At 40.4% G+C, this 24673-nt stretch overlaps 1 protein-coding gene across 1 annotated transcript in view; it reads left to right on the top strand.

Annotated features, from left to right (window-relative positions):
* Positions 1-24365, top strand: part of LOC134347036 (phospholipase DDHD1-like) — a 65710-nt gene extending 41345 nt beyond the window's left edge. Inside the window, exons 7-12 of the mRNA XM_063049050.1 lie at positions 5885-6144; positions 8740-8815; positions 10312-10461; positions 11995-12268; positions 19460-19648; positions 23533-24365. Coding sequence (XP_062905120.1) covers positions 5885-6144; positions 8740-8815; positions 10312-10461; positions 11995-12268; positions 19460-19648; positions 23533-23732 — 1149 coding nt within the window. The 3' untranslated portion in view covers positions 23733-24365. The remainder of the gene's footprint in view (positions 1-5884; positions 6145-8739; positions 8816-10311; positions 10462-11994; positions 12269-19459; positions 19649-23532) is intronic.
* Positions 24366-24673: the final 308 nt, after the last annotated feature.

Below are 24673 nucleotides of genomic sequence, written 5' to 3'. Positions count from 1 at the left end.
TGAATCAGTCGACTGGGCCTTGTTCAAAACTCATCTGAGGACCTGAATGACTACACCAAGGTGGTTACAGACTTATTAAAACAGCTGTGGATGAGTGTGTTACACAAAATCATTCAGTGTTTCCCCCAATCAGAAACTCTGGATGAGCAATGAAATCTGAAACCTGCTGAGAGCCAGGTCAGAGGCATTCAAGTCTGGAGATCAAGAATGCTACAAGAGGTGCAGGTATGATCTCCGGAAAGCATCTCTCGGGCAAAGTGGAGATTCCAGACTAGACTGGAATCAACGAGAGATGCTCGACAGCTTTGGCAGGGTTTGAATGACATAACCTGATACAAAGCTAAATCTTGCAACAGAGGGGACAGCAGAGCTTCGCTTCCAGATGAACTCAATGCCTTCTATGCTCACTTTGGTCACCAGAACAGGGAGGAATCATCACACATCTCCATGTCTCCTGATGATCCTTTGGTCTCAGTATCTGAAGATGACGTGCAGGCTGCCTTCAAGGTGGTGAATCCAGGGAAAGCATCCAGTCTGAACAGAGTACCTGGCTTAGTACTGAAGACCTGTGCTGACCAAATGGCTGATGTATTCACAGATAGCTTCAATCTCTTGCTCCAGCAATGTGTGGTACCCACCTGCTTCAAGCCGGCTTCAATCAGACCGGTGCCCAAGAAGAGTGTGGTAACTTCTCTGAATGACTATCACCCAGTGTCACTAACATACACATTGATGAAGTGTTTTGAGAGGTTAGTGCTGAAACATATCAGCTCCTATGCGAAAGGTGACTTGGATCCGCTCCAATTTGCCTACCAAACCAACAGGACTACAGCAGATGCTGTCTCATTGGTTCCTCACACAACCCTGGAACACCTGGACAGCAAAGGTACATATACTAGGATGTTCTTTATCGATTTACAGCTTGGCATTTAACACCAGTAACCCCTCAAAACTAATCAGTAAGCTCCAAGATCTGGGCCTCAATACCCCCTTGTGCAACTGGATGCTGGGTTTCCTCACTTGTAGACCCCAGTCAGTTTGGATTGGCAAAAACATCTCCTTCACAATCTCCACCAGCACAAGAGCACCACAGGGATGAGTACGTAGCCCCCTGCTCCACTCACTTTACACCTATGACTGTGTGGCTGAGTACAGCTCCAATACCATATACAAGTTTACCGACAACACCACTGTTGTGGGCTGTATCAAAGGGGGTGATGAATCAGCATTCAGGAGAGAGATTGAAAATTTGGCTGAGTGGTGTAATAACAACAACCTCTCACTTATTGTCAATAAGACTAAGACTTGTAGACTTCAGGAGAGGGAAACCAGAGGTCCATGAGCCTGTAATTATCAGAGGATTGGAGGTGGGAGAGGGTCACCAACTTTAAATTCTTGGGTGTCACTGTCTCAGAGGACCTGTCCTGGACTTATCATATAAATATTATTGCAATGAAAGTACGACAGCACCTCGACTTCCTCAAGAGTCTGTGGAGGTTTGGCATGTCATTGAAACCTTGGTAAACTTCTATAGATGTGTGATGGAAAGTGTGCTGACTGGCTGCATTACAGCCTGGTATGGGAACACCAATGCCTTTGAATGAAAAATCCTACCCAAGGAGGTAAAACTTTCCCAACCATTGAACACACCTACATGAAATGGTGCTGGAGAAAAGCAGCTTCCATCATCAAAGATCCTGACCACCCAGGCAATGTTCTTCTCTCACTGGTGCCATCAGGTAGAAGGTACAGGTGCCTCAGGACTTGCACCACCAGATTCAAGAACAGTTACTACCCCTCAACCATTAGGCTCTTGAACAAAAGGGGATAGCTACACTCATTTAAGGACTCTGTTATATTGTTATTTCATGCTCATTATTTATTGCTATCTATTTATATCTGCATTTGCACAGTTTGTTTACAGGTAACAGTTCCTGATGTTTACAGTTATTCTATAGATTTGCTAAGTATGCCTGCAAAGAAAAAATCTCAAAGTTGTATGTGGTGATATGTATGTATTCTGGTAATAAGTTTTACTTTGAACTTTGAGCATGTCTGCGTGGTTAAGTGTGTGTGTGTGTGTGTGTGTGTGTGTGTGTGTGTGTATATGGGGGGGTGGGAGGGGAGGTACGGGGTGGGGGGGGTCCAGTTCCAAAGCAAGCACAGCCTTTTCTCTACAGCAATGACAGACACCTAACCTATAGAAAAGCAGTGATCAAAATATGTTGGAACTTTTAAATTAAACGTCTTTGCTTTTCTGGCAATAAAACTTGGATGTTAAAAATACTTTTGAAAAATAACTGCACCTTGACATCAAATAAATCAATTATGCTAGTTTAGTTTGCATACATTTGTGTATATTTATAATAATATTGGCCTTAATAATTATAAATGTACTTTGAACCCTTTGAATCTCCAGAAGCCTTCCTACAATTTTACAAGCGTAGAGTGAGTATTAAAAAACAATGGAAACTGCTGTTGTTCAGGCTGGAAGATAGATGTCTTACAGCTATAATAACAGAATTCAAGTGTAGTGACTCAAGTTTTAAGTCAGTCTTGATTTATTGAGACAACCTGCACACAGAAAAGATGGATGGAATTAAAGTTTCATTGTGCAAGGATATAAGTAGGGATAAGACCTGTTGATTAGGAAGTTAATAGGATTTGGGTTGGATTTAAGTCTGTTTGCTTTCTATGCTGTCAGTAATCCTCGACTTTAAATTGGTAATGCCATACAATTCTTCATTCTTGTAGCGCCCAAGAACAACCAGACAGCATGTGTATTTAAATTTCTCTAACATCAGTTGCTAAAACAAACCTATTTTGCCTGCAGTAGTCATTTAATGGACTGAATTAAGCTTATTAAAACACATTAGCTAGAGGAAAATAATATTCAGAATTTTTGGATCTGTTAACTCTGAGGATAAATATTTGAGCTCTGTCTGAACAGGAACTAGCTATTAGGCTGTATCTTACATCTGCTTATTGATGTAATTTGAGTCTGCCGATAAGTGCACAAAAATATGCTGTTGTGTTGGTTCCAGTTAATCAACAGTTGACCAAGATTGGTCATAGAGATGTACAGTGTGGAAATGGGCCCTTTGGCTCGCTGTCCTTGCCACTCACCTACACACTAGGAGCAATTACAATAACCAATTAACCTGCCAGTCGTCATGACTTGAGGTGCATTAGAAAACTGGAGCATGTGGTCACAAGGAAACCATGCCAACCGCACACATTATTCATGGTCTTAATTTAATTCCAGTCTCTGGCATTGCAAGGCACGAGTTCTACAAATTAGAAACGTAGAAAACCTACAGCACAATACAGGTCCTTCAGCCCACAATGCTGTGCCGAACATGTACTTACTTTAGAAATTGCCTAGGGTTACCCATAGCCCTCTATTTTTCTAAGCTCCATGTACCAGTCCAGGTGTCTCTCTAAAGACCCTATAATATCCGCCTCCACCACCGTCACCAGCAGCCCATTCCACGCACTCATCATTCTCTGCGGAAAAAAACAAGCAACTTACCCCTGACATCCCCTCTGTACCTACTTCCAAGCACCTTAAAACTGTGCCCTCTCATGTTAGCCATTTCAGCCCTGGGAAAAAGCCTCTGACTATCCACACGATCAATGACTCTCATCGTCTTACTCACCTGTCAGGTCACCTCTCATCCTCCGTCGCTCCAAGGAGAAAAGGCCGAGTTCACTCAACCTATTTTCATAAGGCATGCTCCCCAATCCTGGCAGCATCCTTGTAAATCTCCTCTGTACCCTGTCTATTTTCCACATCCTTCCTGTAGTGAGGCGACCAGAACTGAGCACAGTACTCCAAGTGGGGTCAGTGAAGGTCAATACACCGTATGCCTTCTTAACCACAGAGTCAGCCTGCACAGTTGCTTTGAGCATCCTATGGATTCGGACCTCCAAGATCCCTCTGATCCTCCACACTGCCAAGAGTCTTACCATTAATGCTAAATTCTGCCATCATATTTGACCTACCAAAATGAACCACCTCATACTTATCTAGGTTGAACTCCATCTGCCACTTCTCAGCCCAGTTTTGCATCCTATCGATGTCCCGCTGTAACTTCTGACAGCCCTCCAAACTATCCACAAAACCCTCAACCTTTGTGTCATCAGCAAATTTGCTAACCCATCCCTCCACTTTCTCATCTAGGTCATTTATAAAAATCACAAAGAGAAGGAGTCCCAGAACAGATCCCTGAGGCACACCACTGGTCACCGACCTCCATGCAGAATATGACCCATCTACAACCACTCTTTGCCTTCTGTGGACGCCAATTCTGAATCCACAAAGCAATGTCCCCTTGGATCCCATGCTTCCTTACTTTTTCAATAAGCTTTGCATGGGGTATCAAATGCCTTGCTGAAATCCATATACACTACACATCCTCAAAGAATTCAATCAGGCTCATAAGGCACGCCATGCTGACTATTCCTACTCATATTATGTCTGTCCAAATGTTTTTAAATCCTGCCTCTCAGGGTCTTTTCCATCAACTTACCAACCACTGTAGTAAGACTCACTGGTCTATAATTTCCTTGGCTATTTCTACTCCCTTTCTTGAATAAGGGAACAAAATCTGCAACCCTCCAATCCTCCAAAACCTCTCCCATCCCCATTGATGATGCAAAGATCATCGCCAGAGGCCCAGCAATCTCCTCCCTCGCTTCCCACAGTAGCCTGGGGTACATCTCGTCTGGTCCCGGTGACTTAGCTATCTTGATGCTTTCCAAAAGCACATCCTCTTCCTTAATATCTATATGCTCAAGCTTTTCAGTCCACCTTAAGTCATCCCTACAATCGCCAAGATCCTTTTTCGTAGTGAATACTGAAGCAAAATATTCATTAAGTACCTCTGCTGTCTCCTCTGGTTCCATACACACTTGTCCACTGTCACACTTGATTGGTCCTATTCTCTCACTTCTTATCCTCTTGCTCTTCACATACTTATAGAATGTCTTGGGATTTTCCTTAATCCTGCCTGCCAAGGCCTTCTCATGGCCCCTTCTGGCTCTCTTAATTTCATTCTTAAGCTCCTTTCTGCTAGCCTTATGATCCTCTAGATCTCTATCATTACCTAGCTTTTTGAACCTTAAGTAACCTTTTCTTCTTGACTAGATTTTCAACAGCCTTTGTATACCACAGTTCCTGTACCCTACAATCCTTTCCCTGTCTCATTGGAACATACCTATGCAGAACTTCATGCAAATATCCCCTGAACATTTGCCACATTTCTGCCATACATTTCCCTGAGAACATCTGTTCCCAATTTATGGTTCCAAGTTCCTGCCTGAGAGCTTCATATTTCCCCTTACTCCAATTAAACGCTTTCCTAACTTGTCTGTTCCTATCCCTCTCCAATGCTATTACAAGGTGAGTTGTACCACCCAATCTATTATTGAATTATAGTGTATTTTAAAATTTGTATATGAAATCTATTGGATTAGGAATATCATTTACATTTTCATATCCAGTTATAATTCCATATTAAATTAAATAGCTGCATGCTTTTTTAACATAATACTACATCTGGAATTGATGAACAGCAGCATATCATTCGGAGTTAGCGTATTTACACTAGTATAGAATTAAATGAATGTTGATAATGTGGGCAACATACATCAAAGTTGCTGGTGAACGCAGCAGGCCAGGCAGCATCTGTAGGAAGAGGTGCAGTCGACGTTTCAGGCCGAGACCCTTCGTCAGGACTAACTGAAGGAAGAGTGAGTAAGGGATTTGAAAGTTGGAGGGGGAGGGGGATAATGTGGGTCTCATTGTATTTGTATAATTTGCACAAAACGTGATTAATGAAGAGTAGACAGATCATTTATGTTTTTTTTTGTCCCCTACCAGATTGTAAAAGGTCTACAGCAGGAGCTAAATCGATTATATGAGCTGTTTTGTTCTCGAAACCCAGACTTTGAAGTCCAAGGTGGGAAAGTCTCAATAGTAGCCCACTCTTTAGGTTGTGTAATCACTTATGATATTATGACTGGATGGTATCCAGTGAGGTTTTATGATAAAATGGTCCATGAGGAAGAAGAGAGAGCAGAAAGTTCCATGAGTTTTGAGGAACGTGAACTTCTGGATGATATTCTCAAGACTAAGCAACGGTAAGGACTTCTAAATGGTTGATGGCTAGAATTGTGGAAAAGTTATGATTTATCAATGTTAGGTGTGTTGACATTCTAGATTGGCAAATGTTAGTAATAAGTAAAGTAAAAATCATTGGCACTTATGGCTTTGAATATGGTTTATATTGGATAATGCAGTTGGAAAATGTGCTTTCTCATGTTTGCTTAGCCTGGATGCACGTGAGATGATCAGAGTACAAAAAAAGACATTGCAGGAACAATTTTTTTTATTATTCATTAAATTTATGTTTTGCTTTTTACCAAGTAAAGCCAAGGAAAAGTGTTTATAAACTACATAGCACAAAACTGACAGCTATGTTTTCCAAAGAATGTAAATACTTTGAAAAATTGTGTCAGTGCAATTTAGGATTTTGCTAATTTGATACATTTGAGGTAATCTGCATGATCTTGACAACTCTGCTGTTTGCCTTCATTATTGGCATCAGTCTGGAAGGTACTGATCAGCAGATTATCTTTTTGCCAAACAACAAAAGAAGAGGAGAACTTAATAAAGCCTGGATGTCCCAAAGGTGTTGCCAACAACTGAAGTCTTTTAGCATTGTAGTTGCCATCGCATTGATGAAAATATGGCAGCCAATCAGCAAGCAGCAAACTTCATAAACAGCAACAAAGTAAATGCTCAGCTCATCTTTTGAGTGGTGCTACAACAACATCCTCGCACTCAATGTCAGCAAAATCAAAGAGCTGATTATCAACTACATGCGGAAAAACGCTAGAAGTCCATGAGCCAGTCCTCATCAGGAGATTGCAGGTGCAGAGGGTCAGCAACTTTAAATTATTTGCTGTTAACATATTGGAAGACCTGTCCTAGGTCTAGTACATAAGAGTCATCACAAAGAAGACACGACAAAGCCTCTATTTTCTTAGAAGTTCTGTAGATTTGGTAATCACCAAAAACTGACAAACTTCTGTAGATGTGCAGTGGAGAGTGCATTAACTGGTTGCATCATGGTCTGGCATAGAAACAGACTGCAGAAAGTAGTAGATACAGCCCAGTCCATCACAGGCAAAGCCCTCTCCATCATTGAGTACATTTATATGGAACACTGCCACAAGAAAGCAGCATCCATCAGCAAAGGCCCCCATCATCTAGGCCGTGCTCTCTTCTCGCTGTCTCATCGGGCAGGAGTTACAGAAGCCTTAGATCTCTCAATACCAGGTTCTCAAACAGTTAATACCCTTCAAGCATCCGGCTCCAGAAGTGCTGTGGGTAAGTTCACTTACCACTATTCTGAACTGATTTTATGACCTACAGGCTCACTTTCAAGGACTCTTTTCAACTCCTGTTCTCAGTATTATTTTTGCAATTTATCTTCTGCACGTTAGTTTGTCAGTTTTCTGTTTAGGTCTAGTTTTTTGTAGTATCTTTTTCCTGTAAATGCATACAAGAAAATGAATCTCAAGGTAGTATTTGGTGCATATGCACTTTGATAATAAATTTATTCTGAACTTTGATCTGTTTTGGGAAGTGGTTCAAGCAAAAAATGTTAGCCGTGAATAGACCAGTGCTTGAAATACAGTGATGGGAATTCAAGTTTACTAGAGATGGTATTTGATTCCTTACACATTTTGCCTCAATGGAGAGGTCATCAGTGGATAGCATTCACTCAGTGATGCACTGGTGTCAGTCTCGATTTTGTGCTCAATTCTCTGGACTAGGACTTAAACCCTCTGTCTCAGAAGGGAGAGTATAATTGATATTCCAGATTCTCCTGAAATAGGAACCTCAAAGAATATATTGTTTACAAAAACAAAATAATTAGTACTTAAGAAGGGCCAACTGAGGACAAGGAATCTTTACATGGAGGTTGCAGAAATGCCTGAGATATATATGAGTTTATAACTCTGTTTTTCATTAGAGTGGAAGAATTCAACAGGGGAAGATGGCAAATAAATTGGGATAATTATAGTTTAGGAAGCAGGATTAAAATGTTAACAGAAGAACTACAGGATTCTGATAGAATGAATGTTAAGATTATTTGGGGAGAGAATAAGAGACTTGGAGCAAGATTTCCACGTTTCCTTGCATAGGAAAATTATATCAAAAGATTGGTAATTTGTCACTGTAATGCTTTAATTCAAAGAGCAAGAAAATGTAAATCATTTAACCATGAACCAGACAGCTTAACATGGGTAATGGAACAGCTTCTAGGAAATGTATTATGACATAAAGTTAAACACATTGAGAAAATTATATGTACTTTCCAGTGACAAAATGAGTTTGCTGTGTGAGTAATTTTTGCAAATCTTGCCACTAATGTGATATGATTTTGCATGTATGATGCCAGGAAGACTAAGAGAGGGATCTGTAGGTTTTTATATATGCTGAACTGTTTAAATACAATAATTATTATACCACATTTGTTACGAACTTGAACATATTTCTAAGAAATGGATATAGCTGCAACTGTAGCCATATTTTATTGATATCTATTGACAGCAAAGAACAACAATTTGAAGAACTTCTAGGGAGTTTGATTTAATAGCAAAGCATAAATATTTGCAGTGTGTTTCTATTTGGGCATCCATTGATATTAAAATATAATTTCACAGATTAAAACAATTAGAGCACAAATTACTGCAAGTGAAAGCTTCAGCGCCACTCAAATTACCTGCCTTGAAATTTAAGGTGAGTCTAGTGATTTATAATTTGAATAACGGACTTTGTGAGCTGGCATCTTTTTTTGTCAACAAGTTTTGTTTTAAAGTTAAGCATGGCTATATTTCGGTGACTGGTATAAAGTCTCTCTGTATCATACCATTGTTAGCTTGTTGATAGTTTGTGTTAAGACTGCAAAAATGACTTCAATCATCCATTTAGTTTTGCTGATTTGAGCTTAAGGCTGCTGTAATTAATTGCATGTCTCTGAGACATGGGTGAAAAACAGACCCCCAAAGAGAAACTGATGCAGATGTAAATAAGCAAATTTCTAACGGGCAGCACCACAAGTCAGAATTGAACACAGATTGCTTGAGCTGTGGGACAGCAGCTATACCAGCTGTGTCAATTTGCCGCAATTTGTCAATTTGAAAACAATGGCATAACGAAATTTAATTAGGAAGTCACAATTCAGGATTCATTTCCTAGAAACTGCATCTGCAAACATTCTTGAGTTTAATTAACTGCAGCAAGTATTTTTTTTCCATTCCCTGGGCACCGCAGTAAAACAAAAACAAGTATTTTAACACAAAACAATTAAAAATGGGAAGCTAAGCAATAACCACTATAGCTATAGCACAATGAAGACAATTTTCCATATCCGTTAACAGTTGCAGACACAATTAAAACTGGAATCATTTTTAATGATTTCGCTATTTGTCACTAAAGCTTTACATTCTTCCACTGCACTTGATTAAAGTTTCTAGTTGACACTCACTGTTGTCTTGTGTCATGCTATTAAGAGAAATACAGGAATAGGCATGATTGTGGTTCAGGAAAATCCTGGAAGGTCCAACATGGTGTGCATAAGAAGGAGCTGAACTGGCATTTTACATGCCCAGTAGTTACTTGCACTTCCTGAACTGTTGAATTAGTGGTTCCGATGGAAAACCGCATTACAGCTAACTTAATTTCAGACTGGATAATTCTCTCTGATTCCTGAGATACCTGAGGTTTGCCCTTGAAAATAATCGTCATTTTATCTTAAATGTTTAAAATTAGGTTCCAATTTCTACTCCAGTTTCTATTTCTCGTGTGGCCTCACTTGAATTGGGCAAGGTGTTATTCAGTATATATTCATTAATATGTTCATTAACATAGCCATTCAAATAATGAGGAAATAAAAACACTTGTATTCTCATTCCAGTCCAGAATGCTTGCAGTTACAGTTTCCAGGAAGTGAACCCTGCAGTACCAGCAACCTGTGTTCAATTCTGACTTGCAGTGCTTCTGGTGTGGAATCTGCATTGGTATCTGAATGGGGGTCTGATGTTCACCCACATTTTAAAGACAAGCCAGTGCTACACCATAACTTACTTCAATAATAAGTGACCAGTGAGAGAATTGAGTAGCGTGAGGTTGGAACTAAAGGGATTTTTCAGTGTCATCTGCAAATTCAGAAATGGCTTCTTTCTGCATTATGAGGAGAGATTCTGTTTGTAACATTCAGAAACTCTTTATTGCAGGTTGAAAATTTTTTCTGCATGGGATCCCCCTTAGCAGTTTTTCTGGCACTCCGTGGCCTCCGTCCTCAAAATAGTGGTCAACAGGATCACATTCTACCAAAAAGTATATGTGGCCGGTTATACAATATATTTCACCCAACCGACCCTGTGGTGAGTTCCCATTCCATTTATATAGTATGCCTTTGCTTTGATTGTAATTTCGTGTAATCATTGGAACAACACAAGAAATGGATATCCTGTTTTTCTTTCTCCTTCCTAGTCAAGAAGTAATATTCTGCCAGGCCTTCACAATAATCTTGATAGTGACACATGGTTAAATACAAGAGTTTTAGAGAGGAACAAAGAGATATAATGATCCATATGGTGAAACAAATCCCTTGAGCATGTGCAGAACTGCTAGTTATATATCTGACTTTCATGAATGGATCTTGTTCTTAAATTCATAGAATAGTTATAGCTCAGAAGGACACAGTTTGGCCCCATTGTATCCATGCCAATTCTCTACTTCCAACCCTTGGCCTTTTTCCCCATGGCTTTGCAAACTTGTCAGTAGATTTCCACATGTTCATTGATTTTTTTTTCCTGAAGACCAGAATGGAGCCTGCCTCCATCACATTTCCAGAGGACACATTCTAGATTCCAAACATCCATTGCATAAAAATGCTTTCTCTCAAGCCACTCTTAATTCCCATCTCTTTATTTAAAACTTGTGATTTCTAGATCAACCTACCCACCACAGCCTCCCACTATCCACACTGTTCAAATCCTTCATCAGTTTATATACTTCTATTAAATCTTTTACCATCTATTTCTTCCAAGATAATTGTCCTAGCATGTGCAATCTATCTTTGTAGACCCTCATTACAAGAACCATTCTCGTAAATCTTTTCTGGATGCTCTCTAACACCTTCACATCCTTCCTAGGATGTGATCAGAAGGATCTTTCATTTGAAATGTAACTCTGTGTCGCTCTCTCTACAGATGCTGCCTGACTGCTGAGTACTTCTAACATTTTGTGCAATTGTCAATGATTCACAGTTATAATCCCAGATTCCTCTGCTTTTTATTTGCCATTGAGAAGGTGCAGTAAAAATTCATTAGATTGGTTCCAGGGTGGCGAATTTGCTGAGTGAGGAGACACTGAAACTATTTTCTTGAGTTTAGAAGAATGAGAGTTGATCATAGTGTCAATGGATATTTGATAGTTAGACTTGGACAAGGTGAGCTTAAGAACCACTTTCTGTGCTTCATAAATCTATGACTAAAATTTGCAAAACTGATAAAAGGCTTGACAGGTAGGGATGCAGGGAGGATGTTTCCACAGACTGTAGAGTCCTAGGATCACAGGCACTGTTCGCAAATAAAGAGTAAGCAACTTGGGAATGAGGTGAGGAAAACTTCCTTCACTCAGGGCTATGTAGTTCAATCAGAATAGAGGTCAATAGATTTCTGCTTGTTCAGAAAACCAGGTGATAAGGCTAGAAAATGGTGCTGAGATTGAAGGCCCACCATAATCTAGATGAAAAGTGGAATGGGCTCGAAGGACCAGATACCGTACTGCAGTTCCAATTTGTTGTGTCCTTAGATAAAGCATTTAATTTCTTAACTATTCATGCATAGACAGTTATTCCACAATATATTGTGCTTCACAAAAATGAATGATGAATCTTCATTTGCTTGTAGGCCTATCGACTAGAACCACTGATCCTGAAGCATTATAGTAATATTGCACCATTACAGATACATTGGTACAACACACCAGTCTTAACAAAGTACGATGACATAAAGCCAACCTTCATCAAGCCTGCCAAAGAGTCACAGAATCCCTCACCGGCTCCTTCCACAACTACCTCAAATGCAGAAATGGAAACCATACCAAGTCCAAGTACCTCGCCGGTAATGCCTCGCCGAAACTATGGGGAATCAATAACCAGCCTAGGAAAAGCAAGTATAATGGGTGAGGTATTCAAAGCATGTTTGTTTAAAGTAACTGTAGAGAATGAAGTGTACCAAAATGGGTGTACATAGTTGATCTTGAGATGTTTATTGCAAGCACCATTTTTATTTAATTTTGCAAGATGTAAGCAATGTCGGTGAGGTCTGCATTCATTATTCTTTCAGAATTGCCCTTGAGAGCCTAGTCTTTCCCCCATAAGACCACAAGTCACAACAGTAGAATTAGGCCATTCAGTCCATCAAGTCTTCTCCACCATTCCATTATCCTTCTCAACCCCATTCTCCTGCTTTCTCCCCAAATCATTTGATACCCTGACTAATCAAGAACCTAGCAACCTCTGCTTTAATATACCGAGTGACATGGCCTCCACAGCAGTTTGTGGCAATGGATTCCATAGATTCACTGCTCTCTGGCTAAAGAAATTCCTCCCCATCTCTGAGCCCTAGGCTCTCCCAGAATAGGAAACACCCTCTCCACATCCACTCTATCTAGGCCTTTCAATATTCGATGAGATGCCCCCTCATTCTTCAAAACTACAGCCATGACTGGTCCAGTGCCATCAATTGCTCCTCATATGTCAACCCTTTCATTTCTGGAATCATTTTTGTGTATCTCCTCTGGACTCTCTCCAATCTCAGTACCCCTTTCAAAAGATAGGGGGCCCACAACTTCTCTCAATACTCTGAGTCATCTGACCAATGCCTTATAAAGCTTCAGCTTTTATATTCTAGTCCTCTTGAAATGAATGTTAACATTACATTTGCTTTCCTTACCAGTGACTCAGCTTGCAAATTAACCTTTAGGGAATCCTGCACAAGGACCCTTTTCACCGCTGATTTTTGAATTTTTCCCCCATTTAGAAAATAGTCTACAGGTTTATTCCTTCTACCAAAGTGCATGAACATACACTTCCTGATTCTGTATTCCATCTGCCACTTCTTTGCCTATTCTCCTAATGTATCTAAGTCCTTCTGTAACCTCTCTACTTCCTCGAACCTACCTGCCCCTCCACCTATCTTCATATCTTCTGCAAATTTTGCAACAAAACCATCAATTCCATCATCCAAGTCATTGACGTATAACCTAAAAAGAATCAATCCTAATACAGACCCTTGTAGAATACCAGTAGTCACTGGCAGCCAACCAGAAAAGGCTCCCTTTATTCCCACTCTTTGCCTCCTGCCAATCAGCCAAACCTTCTATACATGCTGCTGCCATTCCTGTAATACCATGCGTTCTTACTTTGTTAAGTAGCCTTGTGTGCGGTGCGTGGTCTAAGGCCTTCTGAAAATCCAAGTGAACAACATCCACTGATTCTCCTTTGTCTATCCTGCTTGTATTTTCCTCAAAGAATTCCAACAGGTTTATCAGGCAAAAATTTCCTTAACTAAACCATGCTCACTATAGCCCTATTTTATCAAATGTTCTAAGTACCCCAAAACCTCATCCTTAATAATGGACTCCAAAATCTTCCCAACCACCTAAGTCAGTGGTCCCCAACCTCCGGGCCGCGAAGCATGCAGGGGTGCAGCGGTAGCCGGGATGCACCCAGCACATCTTTAAGAAAAAAGCCAAAATAAATAAGCTAATTAAATAGGTGCCGCCCAGCACGTAAATGTCAGCCCAGATTAGAGTCGAAATCAGCAATTGCCTCTGATCTGGGCCGACATTTACATGATGGGAGGCACCTAGTTAATTAGCTTGTTTATTTTGGCTTTTTTCTTAAAGATGTGCTGGGTGCGTCCTGGCTACCGCTGTACCACTGCATGCTTCGCGGCCCAGTATCGATCCGTGGCCCGGACATTGGAGACCGCTGACCTAAGTCATTTAAACTTATAATTTCCTTTCTTCTGCCTCTCTCCCTTCTTGAAAAGTGGAGTGACATTTCAAAATGTCCAGCCCTCCAGAACCATTAAAGGATTCTTCAAAGATCATTATTAATGCCTCCACAATCTCTTCAGCTACCTCTTTCAGAATCCTGTGGTGTAGTCCATCTGGTCCAGGTGACTTATCTGCCTTCAGAGCTTTCAGCTTCCCAAGCACATTCTCCTTAGTAATAGAAACTACACTCAATTCTGCTCCCCGACGCTTTGAAATTTCTGGCGTACTGCCAGTGTCTTCCACAGTGAATACTGACACAAAATACTTATGAAGTACATCCACCATTTCATTGTCCCCCATTCCTACCTCTTCACTGTCATTTTCCAGTGGTCTGATATCCACACCCTCCTCTTTTACTCTTGATACATCTGAAAAAACTTCTGGCATCTTCGTTTATGTTATTGGTTGGCTTATCTTCATATTTAATTTCTTTTTTATTGCCTTCTGTTGGTTTTTAAAAGCTTCCCAATCCTCTGCCTTCCAGCCATTGCTGTTCTGTCATCATCCCTGCTAGTGCCCCCTTCCAACCAGCTTTAGCCAGTTCCTCTCTCGTGCCTCTTTAATTCTTTTTAATCCACTGTAATACTTATACATTGGACTTTAGCTTCTCCCTTTCAACTGCAGGGTGAATTCTATTATATGATGATTACTGCTACTTTTTTGTTTCATATGGCAGGCGATTTTTCTCTTCATACTTCCAATTCATTTTTGTCAATCGTTGTGATAAAGTGTGGCCCAGGAGGGACAGGCACCAGTCTGTCCATTCAGGAGCTGGGGTTGGATCAATCTTCATCTGGCATCTTGTCCACAACCATTCCAACATCGGTGGCCCTGAGTTGGGATTGCCTGATGGAGTTCTTGAAGCACACAAGCCTCCACACGATACTAACATGTTGATCCAGGTCATGGTGCAGTGGCATCAGCACCAGACTTGGAGGCGAGTGGTTTCAGGTTCAGATCGGGCTGGCACCTTCAACTCAGCCGCGTAAGAAACAGACAAAAATGCTGAAGAATCAGCAAGGTTGCCACCTGATGCACCACAAGGTGTGGAGAGGAATAACAATAACTCTCTTCCAAGGGTTCCATTACCTTGAGCTCCCTCATCATATGTGATTCATTAGCACAATACCCAATCCAGAATTGCCTTTCAACTAATGGGCTCAACCACAAGCTGCCCTAAAAGGCCAGCTCATAAACATTCTATTCTTGCACGTGCTAGCGAGTGCAAGAATAGCATGATTGGGTGTATTAATGTGTGGCTGAGAAACTGATGTGGGGGGCAGGGATTCAAATTCTTGCATCATTGGGGCCTCTTCTGGGGGAAGTACGACCTGTACCAAAAGGACAGGTTACACCTGAACCCAAAGGGGTCCAATATCCTAGCAGGCACATTTAATGGAGCTGTTAGGGAGGGTTTAAACTAATTTGACAGGGAGATGGGAACCGGAGTGATAGGGCTGAGGAAGGGGAAAACAAATAAATCAAAGATAGCGTGCGACAGAGATTTTAGAAAGAACAGGCAGTGGCATGAGTTACAGGGCAATAGAGGCGTGGTGCAGTTAAAACAGAAAGCAACAAATACTGGACTGAGAGTGTTGTATTTGAATGCACACAGCATAAGGAATAAAATGGATCTTGAAATTCTGTAATCAATAAACCAATTGTTTGAAATTGTTTTGCTGGGTGTCTCAGGGCTGGCTGTGTCTCCATCTGACCCTGGTACTCCTTCCCTGCCACCTGCCAACACCCCTCCCGTGGTGCTCCACCCTCGCTGTTCCCAACACCTTTGGTTCCCACCAGATTTATAAACTCGCTCTCCGCTCCACGTTGACAAATACAGTACTGTGCAAAAGACTTAGGCACCTTAGCTATATGCATGTGCCTAAGATTTTTGCACAGTATTCTTTAGGCCTGTTTCCTGTGTCCTCCTTGGTGATAAAGGTGGTAAGTTTCTTGGGTTTGCTGGTCATAATTTCCTAGGTGAGTAACTGCAAGGCCTTTTGTTAGATGCTCTGCCTTATAAACATGATGCACCAGTAGTGAAAGGAATAAGTATTTAGAAAGGTGAACGAAGTGCTGATCAGGCAGATTGACCTGGATAAAGTTAGGATTTGCAGTTATCTAGGCAAGTCAATAGTGCTTTTGGTGAAAAACTTTGAATATCAGGTGTATTGATTGCTGTCGGTTTCCACCCATAAGGTATTAGAGGCTTCATCCTCAATCACTGTAACTAAAATTAAATGAGTAGCTTTACTCTTCCTAAAGAGGTGTGGCTACTGATAAAACTTGAAAAATTCAAAACAGGAACTTTATATGTTAGCTTGAAATGGCATTGTGTTTTTTCTGAAGATCGGCTGCTTTAATCTGTTTGACAAATTGTTTACATCTAATTTTTATAATAAATAGTTGAGCCACAAGTTTTGCTGTATTTACCATTCTGTTACATGTTAAAGTCAGTGGCCTTGAACTTCAGTAAACTACACACTGGTATGGTCTGGTGTTGCTACTGCATGGTGTGTGTGTGTGTGTCTGAATCATACAGAACCTCAGGCAGTTAGGATGTGCCAAGTTGCAGAATTTTGACAATTAATTGCAGGCATCATTTGAAACATGATTTGGCCATTTGCATCATACCTGCACCCTTTAAAGGGAATTTGAGCATCAAATTCAAAACATCTTTCATTTGGGCACTAGTGACAAGATGGTGGTATCTCAGACTTTGAACCAGACATTCTGCTCACAGAGTGGACTTCTGAGGAGAGTTCCTGAATGTTTGGGGGCCCAGTGAGCTACTAGAGGTAGTTTCAGGAGTATTTTACAAATGTTAAGTGACTAGCTGGATAAAGGAATAACCACTCAATAGTAAAATAGTGAAGGAGGGGTGGGGCTGGGTAGATGAAGCAAGTTGTGTATGAATCTGAAAGTGATAAGAGTTCAGATAAGGTTGTAGGGCAGAGGTTAGGGAGAAAAGCATTGTTTTTCAAATTTTAAGCACTCTTAATGCTAACTGTTCCTTGACTTTTGATCCTACTTTTGAACCACAAGGTGGCAGTGTTGTTCGCAAACTGAACTCTGTTCCGAAGAATGAGCCCAGAAACACAAGTACTGTAGTGTGATTATTCTGTCTGATTTTAAACAGCAGTAAATCGAAATATTGTTTTATTAGAATTTTGAAATAGATTATGCTACTTGGAGAGAAAACTTCATTGACAGCCTACTTACTTTCTGTGGAGAAATTGCAGATGAGTATCATCACAACTGCAATCCAAAATCAATGTTTTCCAAGTTTTTACCAACTAGTAAAGACCGTGAGTGTCTTCTGGAAAATGCTGTAAATCAGCAAGTTTTACTGCTGCTTTACATATCTATTTGAATGTTTGTGTTGTTAAAAAAAAACTTGACCTTTCTAAGATTCCAGATTATTTATTGTCATTCTTCAGTACGTAAGTGTAAAGGAGGGTGAAATTATTGTTACTCCAGATCTAAAACAGCACAAAAAAAAACCACTAAGCATAAGAAACACATTAAGTATAAAAGTGATCCTATAAAACACAATGTGCAAGTTTTATGCACAGACTGATTATACATACATAACCAACACTAGCTATGGGGATTGGTGGGCTGGACATGTTGATCAACTTGAGTGACTTAGGGGAAGTAACTGTTCATGAGTCTAGTAGTCCTGTTGTAGATGCTGTGTAGCCTTTTTCCTGATGGGAATGGGGCAAACGATTCATGAGCATATTACTCTCTGGGAATATCGGGTGAGAAGTACTTGCAGAAGCATAAGATATCAGAGGAATACAGACCTAAAGCCAGCATGTTGGCTGGGCATGGATGAAATGGGCTGAAAAGGCTCGTTTCTGCACTTTGCCGTTCTCTGAAGGGAAAAGGCATTCCTGCATGTCCCCTGTCGTCCCATCGTTTCAATGAGACCACCTTTCATTCTCCTAATGAGGGAGAGAGAAATAAGCTTAGTCTACTCAATTTCTCCCTACGTAACCATTATTACGTAGGTTCCAAGGTTGTCAAACCGAGGAGTGGTAATGGGGACAAGCTCCCACTATCTAAAAGTGCTCCTCGTGGCATGCACCTCAAATAGCCTCTGACAACCAAGCCCAACTCCTGGCCTTCTCGTGTGGCTTAGCCTCTAAGCCCGGCGGAACTGTTTCTACTGACAGGAGAAGGGGCGAAGGCGGGTCCTGGCGCCTTAAAACCAGTGCTTCGGGTAGGTGAAACTCGTCAGCCTGGGAAGGCAGTCCATCTAAGAGAGGGAAAACTCAGATTTCAAACCTCCCCTGCCTTATGGAAAAGGCTTCGGGAGTAAACCCTGAGGAGAAATTCAGAGCTGGAGTCCCTAAGGCAGTCCGACATTGCCTTCAACCTCGTTCTGGCAACTCCTGCAATGGCACTAGTGCCAAGCTGTATCGGCCCTTGCCCTTGCCCTTCCCTTGAACAACATCAGTGTCATGGAGAGGGGAGACTTGCTGCATGGGCAACTGCCGGTCTTCCTTACAACCTTGCCCAGGCCTGCACCCTGGGAAACCATTTCCAGGCGCAGATCAATGGTCTTGTGAGACTAATGGATGCCACCAACCATTATTACTCCTGCCCATCTCCAAATCCTGGGATCCAGACTGGTGAACCTTTTTTTTCATCCCTCTACTGGAAATATATGCTTCCTTGGGTAGGAATAACAGTTCACTGTACAATAATACACATACAGTATAATCAGGCCCTAAAACATTGGAGCTAGAGGTCTTCACTAATGTTCTCAAATCATCTTGCAGTAAAGTCCAATGTGTCCTTTGCCTTGTAGTTGTTCACTGTAACTGTATGTTAACCTCCAGTAATGTATTTGCAAATTTTTTTAACAACATTCAAATAGATATGCAAAGCAGCAATGAAACTTATTGATTAGGGTATTTTTCAGAAGGCACTCACTGCTTTCTAAGTAAAACTTAGAAAATATGATTTTGCATTGCAGTTGTAAAGAAACACCAAATACTTCAATTTCTTACATTCTATATCAAAGTGCATGATCTCTCTCTCTCACACACACACTCACACTCACACTCTCACACACCCCTCTCCTCACCGAGTTTGAGGCCTTAAAATCTATATAACCCCAAATCCCTCCTTGAATTCAAACAGCTACATATTATGAAAATGTTACTATCTCTTGTTTAAAAAAGATGAGCCATAGTGTCTTAAAATCAGGTAGAACTGGTTTATAAGATTTTATGCCTCTTTCAGAAATTAAGACTACTGCTATCATGAACTGATTTTTACTTTTTGTACTACTTTTAGGAGCTGCACATATAGGAAAAGGTATTGGTGGAATATTGTTTGCAAGGTTCTCGCGAACTCCCTCAGTGAATATTAGTACAGTCGGTGAAGATGTGAAAGAAGTAAGTGATGAAGAAAAGAAGCCTCTTGAAGTTCCATTTAGTCCAAAGATACTGTCACGTAATGACTCTGGTCTTTTGTTGGGTGCAGGTTAGTAAATGAATGCATGTTTTGTAAAATAAAAGTAATTGCAAAGATTGTTCCTCCAAAGTTTTAAATTGTATTTAATGAATTGGTAGTTAAATTACTTTTTTCTATAATCGTAACAAATTTGCAAACAATACATATTTTTAAAATCAGAATTCTGCATTTTATTCAGTGTTAGGTGGTTTTCATTAGTGTTGTGTGACAATAATTCCCTTGTCGCTTTCCTGGGATTTTGGAACGACAACTAGGCACTTCTGGACATGAATTACCATTTGTTCTCCAGTGCAATTTGCCTGTTAGGTTTGCACGGTATGGAGGTGTTCCCCTTATGCTGCTCCTTTTCCAGCACTTGGAGAAATAGCTCATAGAAAAGTACACCACAGAAACAGGCCCTTAGGCCCATCCAGTCCATGCTGAACTATTTATCTGCCTAGCCCCATCGACCTGCACCCAGCCCATATCCCTCCATGCCCCTCCCATCCATGTACCTATCCAAATTTCTCTTCAATGTTGAAATCGAACTGGCATCCTCCTATTGTGCTGGCAGCTCATTCCACACTCTCACCACCCTCTGATTGAAGTAGTTCCCTTTCACGTTCTCCTGAAACATTTTACCTTTCACCCTTAACCCATGACCTCTTATTTCTAGCCTCAGTGGAAAACACCTTGCTTGCATTTATCCTATCTATAGCTCTCAAGATTTTGTATACCTCTGTCAAATCTCCCCTCAAACTTCTACATTCCATGGAACGAAGTCTGAACCTTGTCAGTACAGATTAGAGAAAGGAACAACTTTTAACACAAAACTGAAATGAGAAACTGAATAGAGGACATTGCAGCAGAGGTATTTTGCTCAAGTCTTGCTGTGTAAATTATATCTGCAGTAATGGACTACCTTTGTAGGTCATGCTGAAGCCTCCCAATAATATTTTATATTCCTTCACTGCGGAGTATGTTTAAAGCATCTGGAAACATTTGCTTTTGTCTGGCATAGAATGATGAAATGATAATTATTGGACTCTAAGAATCAGTGCTAATTACTAAACTAGCCTAATTTTATCTTGTATTTCAGTTACATTAAATTGAGGTTCTGAAAGAATAAGGTTTAAAATGTCAATTTTGGCGAAACGGAAGCTAACTGACATTGCTTAAATGTGCAATTGCTTAATTTGCAGATCTTGTGATTTTCTGAAGTGCAGTGTTTTGCAGGAAAGACCATTTATTGCACCATTTAAAGCAATTGTGAATTATTGGCAGTTGATTTTTAATCACTCTGGTGGGAGTTGGTTGGCATCCATGGATCTGGCATCTGGGTTACCCTTTCTACATGCTCTGACTATAGGTCTATTCATCACAGGTAACTCTCCAAGTATAGATCCTGTCTTTAGGTGGTATCAGCAATGCACAAAACCTGGCTATCTGAGGTGCCAGTTAATGAAAGGTTGGGTTATCTTCAGCTCAGGAAAGATAAATAAATAAAACATTTGATAAGGTCTTGTTACGGAGATTGATTAGCAGCATAACAACATGTGGAATTGGAAATAAGATGTTAACATTGATAGTGAGTTAGTCATTGGTCAAAAAGGAAAAAATAGAAAACTGTGGCTATTGGGGACCAGAGCGATGGGTGGTTGGGTATCCGTTTTCACACTATATTTATTAAAGTCCTATATCCAAGTTTGTTGACAGTAATACATTAGGTGAAATTGTGAGAATTGAGGAAGATGTTTTTTTTTTAAAAAAAGCTTCAAGGTGATATAGGCAAGTTGACTAAGTACATGGATATAATGTGAGATCATCCACTTTGAGGCATTGAACAGAAAATAGAGTATTTATTAAATGGTGAGAGATTTGGGTCGTGTTTATTTTCAAAGGACCTAGATGTACTGGTGCACAAATCACAAAACACACCGATTTTAAAAAAAAAGACTGGTAACATGAGAGGATTTGAATAAAGTGCATTAATGTAATTGTATAGGGCCTTGGCGAGACAACGCGTGGACTGTTGTGTACAATTTTGGAACTTTCTTCTCTCAAGTTTAGAAAGGAAGGGAGGAAATCTTATAAAAATACACAGAAGTCTTAGAAGAGCTTGACTGGGAGTATGTTTCCTCTGGCTGAGGAGAATAGGACCGAAGAGCACAACTTCAGAATACAACTTAGGACGGAGATGAGGAAAAATTTCTTTACCAAGGAGATGTCCTTTTGGAATTCACTACCCCAGAGGGTTATAGAGACTCAATGGTACTGCTCATTCAAATCACAGATCAATAGATTCCTGGGTACTAAGGGTAATATAGGGATGGCGCTGGAAAATGGCACCAAGGCAGAAGATCAGTTAAATAGAGAAGAAAACTTGAAAGGTTGGATGGCTTACTCCCCTGCTGCTATTTCATTATCCTAAAGCTGTGTTGTTGTTTCTACTTAATTATCTGATGATCTTTCATCAGGCCATTAACCTGAAATGTTTTCTGATTTCCATTCTCCAATGATCTACTGATTATCTCCACAATTTCCGGTTTTCATCTCCGATTTCCAGCACTTGCAGTTTTCTCTTTTGATTTATTTTAAACCTTCCCTTTGGCTGCCTTTCTGATCGGCTTCCCCAGGCCGCTGGGACTTCCTGGCCAGATACTAGAGGAGGTTTACAGGAGGGAAGAATATAAATGAGAAGGACTTATATTATACTACCTGCAGTTTTACATCTGGATAGGGCCATGTAGTGAGGAACAAATAGGAAGACTGGATAACTGCATTCTGCCTTCTTAAATATTCTGAGTACTGCTCTTTGCCACAAACTTTGTAACTGCCTCCACTCCTTGTCCTTGATCGTGTGTCTTCCATTTGCTTCATTTAGAATGTGCCCAGGGAGCTTTGTTGCTGCCTGGGGATAAATAATCCCCTCGTCTCCCCCCCCTCCTCTCCCCCCCCTCCTCTCCCCCCCCTCCTCTCCCCCCCCTCCTCTCCCCCCCCCTCCTCTCCCCCCCTCCTCTCCCCCCCTCCTCTCCCCCCCTCCTCTCCCCCCACTCCTCTCCCCCCCCTCCTCTCCCCCCCTCCTCTCCCCCCCCTCCTCTCCCCCCCTCCTCTCCTCTCCTCCCCCTCCTCTCCTCTCCTCCCCCTCCCCCCCCAAGAAAACACAAAATGATTTAATATAGTGCTTCCTGCAATGTGGAATAATAGTGTAATTTTGGATGGTTTAGTGAGAAAGACCCTACTGTATCATATAAATAACATCAGGAATTAATGACATCAGCATCATAAAGATCTGGTTGGATGTCCCCCTCCAGAATGTCCTTCCCCCAATAATCACCATACCCTCACAACCCTCCCTCCACACACTCCTCTCTCACCCATTTAGTCTTTGAAGTAATAGGTTTCAGGTCAACAGTTGGGGCTCTACCACTGACCTCTATGAATCCTTAAGTGGAAAATAACGAGTATTTTGATTTTCGGACAATTTACTTCTTTCTGTGTGTGCTTTTATCAGCTCATCTGATAATTACAGACTGGACTTGTTTGTGATATTCTACACCATTAAGATAGCTATCAGTCCATGCTGTTTAAACGTGCACCCAGAGTCAGTTCTTTGGGGGTTAGGTGGTACAGGGAGATATTGGAGAGAAAAAGGAAGAGAAAGGAAATTTTCAGGGGAACCATCTGGTGGAGTAAGTGCAACCCATGATTATGGAAAAGTCTGCAGGGTTGATTGTTCACTTTAAACACTTTCCTCTTGGTCCTTCAATTATAGCTGTCCTCGAAGTATAACTGAGAACATTATGAGCATGTATTTACAACAAAGGAAATTACGTCAGCTTAACCTAAAATTTCTATTGAATATTTTGCTTGAAAATTTTAAAGTCTTGACAGTGCTTTTATTTCTCTACCAGAGTTAGAACATCGCCTTGACTTTGAACTGCGGGAAGGCCTTGTAGAAAGTAGGTACTGGTCTGCAGTGACATCACACACCTCATATTGGTCATCTCTAGACGTCGCTCTTTTCCTTCTCTCATTTTTGTACACCCAGAGACCACCTGGAAATGAAGACCACTCAGAAACCACCGATTTTAAGGAGAAACCGTACAAATGAGAATCTGTATGGAATTAATAATGGAACTGCTGTTAAAGTGCAATGAAAACTAAGAATTACATTTCTGTTTGTTTTTATTTTTGTTTTTATTTAATTATTTTTAGGATCCACGTTAATACTGGAAGACCAATTTCTAAATAAAATACTCGAACTAGATAAGTTTAAAAACTTTCCAATTGTTCAGTTTGTCCCTATTCACTGTATTTCAGATGTGTAAAATGCATAAGTTTATAATCATCTGGGTTTGAGACTAACACTATGGTGGAATTTATAATTTTAAGCTTGATTGTATTTGTTTTGAATGTGCAAACTACATATAATTGAAAAATTGTTTTGTACTAAAAGCATAATCCACTCTGAATGTTGAAGTTTCTACTTATAGTTCCACCCTCCAGTACTTGTCTCACATCTAGGCAGTATAGTTAATAATGAACTGTTTACACATTTGAAGTACAAAATGTATTTTGGTGCTTATAATTTTATTAATATATCTCTAATATTTTTCACTTGTTTACTGGGTCATGTATAAATATATATAAGCTGAAACAACTACACTGTGCTATTGTATAGTACAGGAGGCACCACATTGTCATTTTCTGTGTTTCTTGTTTTATTTTACAGTCAATAAATGCCCTGGAGGTTTTATATAGCAATGTGTTTGATTATAATCTCAAATATGTTGCAGCTAAAAATTATTTTTCCTTACATTTCAAAACGCTGCTGATTGGATCAAGGGCAATCATTTTAAGTTGAGATAGATAGTTGAGCAAGCACAAAAAGAGAAATAATGTATGAGATCATGAAAAGGCAATGTGACTTCATTGGACATGTGATTAGGAAAGAGGAGTTAGAATGCAAGGTAATTATGGAAAAGATTGAAGGGAAGAAAGCAAAAGGAAGACAAAGACAAATGATGATGGAGACAGCAGCCAGAGAACTGG

Source organism: Mobula hypostoma, chromosome 1 (genome assembly GCF_963921235.1).
Source record: "Mobula hypostoma chromosome 1, sMobHyp1.1, whole genome shotgun sequence".
Taxonomy (NCBI): domain Eukaryota; kingdom Metazoa; phylum Chordata; class Chondrichthyes; order Myliobatiformes; family Myliobatidae; genus Mobula; species Mobula hypostoma.
The sequence above is the reverse complement of the archived record's forward strand: the minus strand, read 5'-3'. Positions and strand labels throughout refer to the sequence as shown.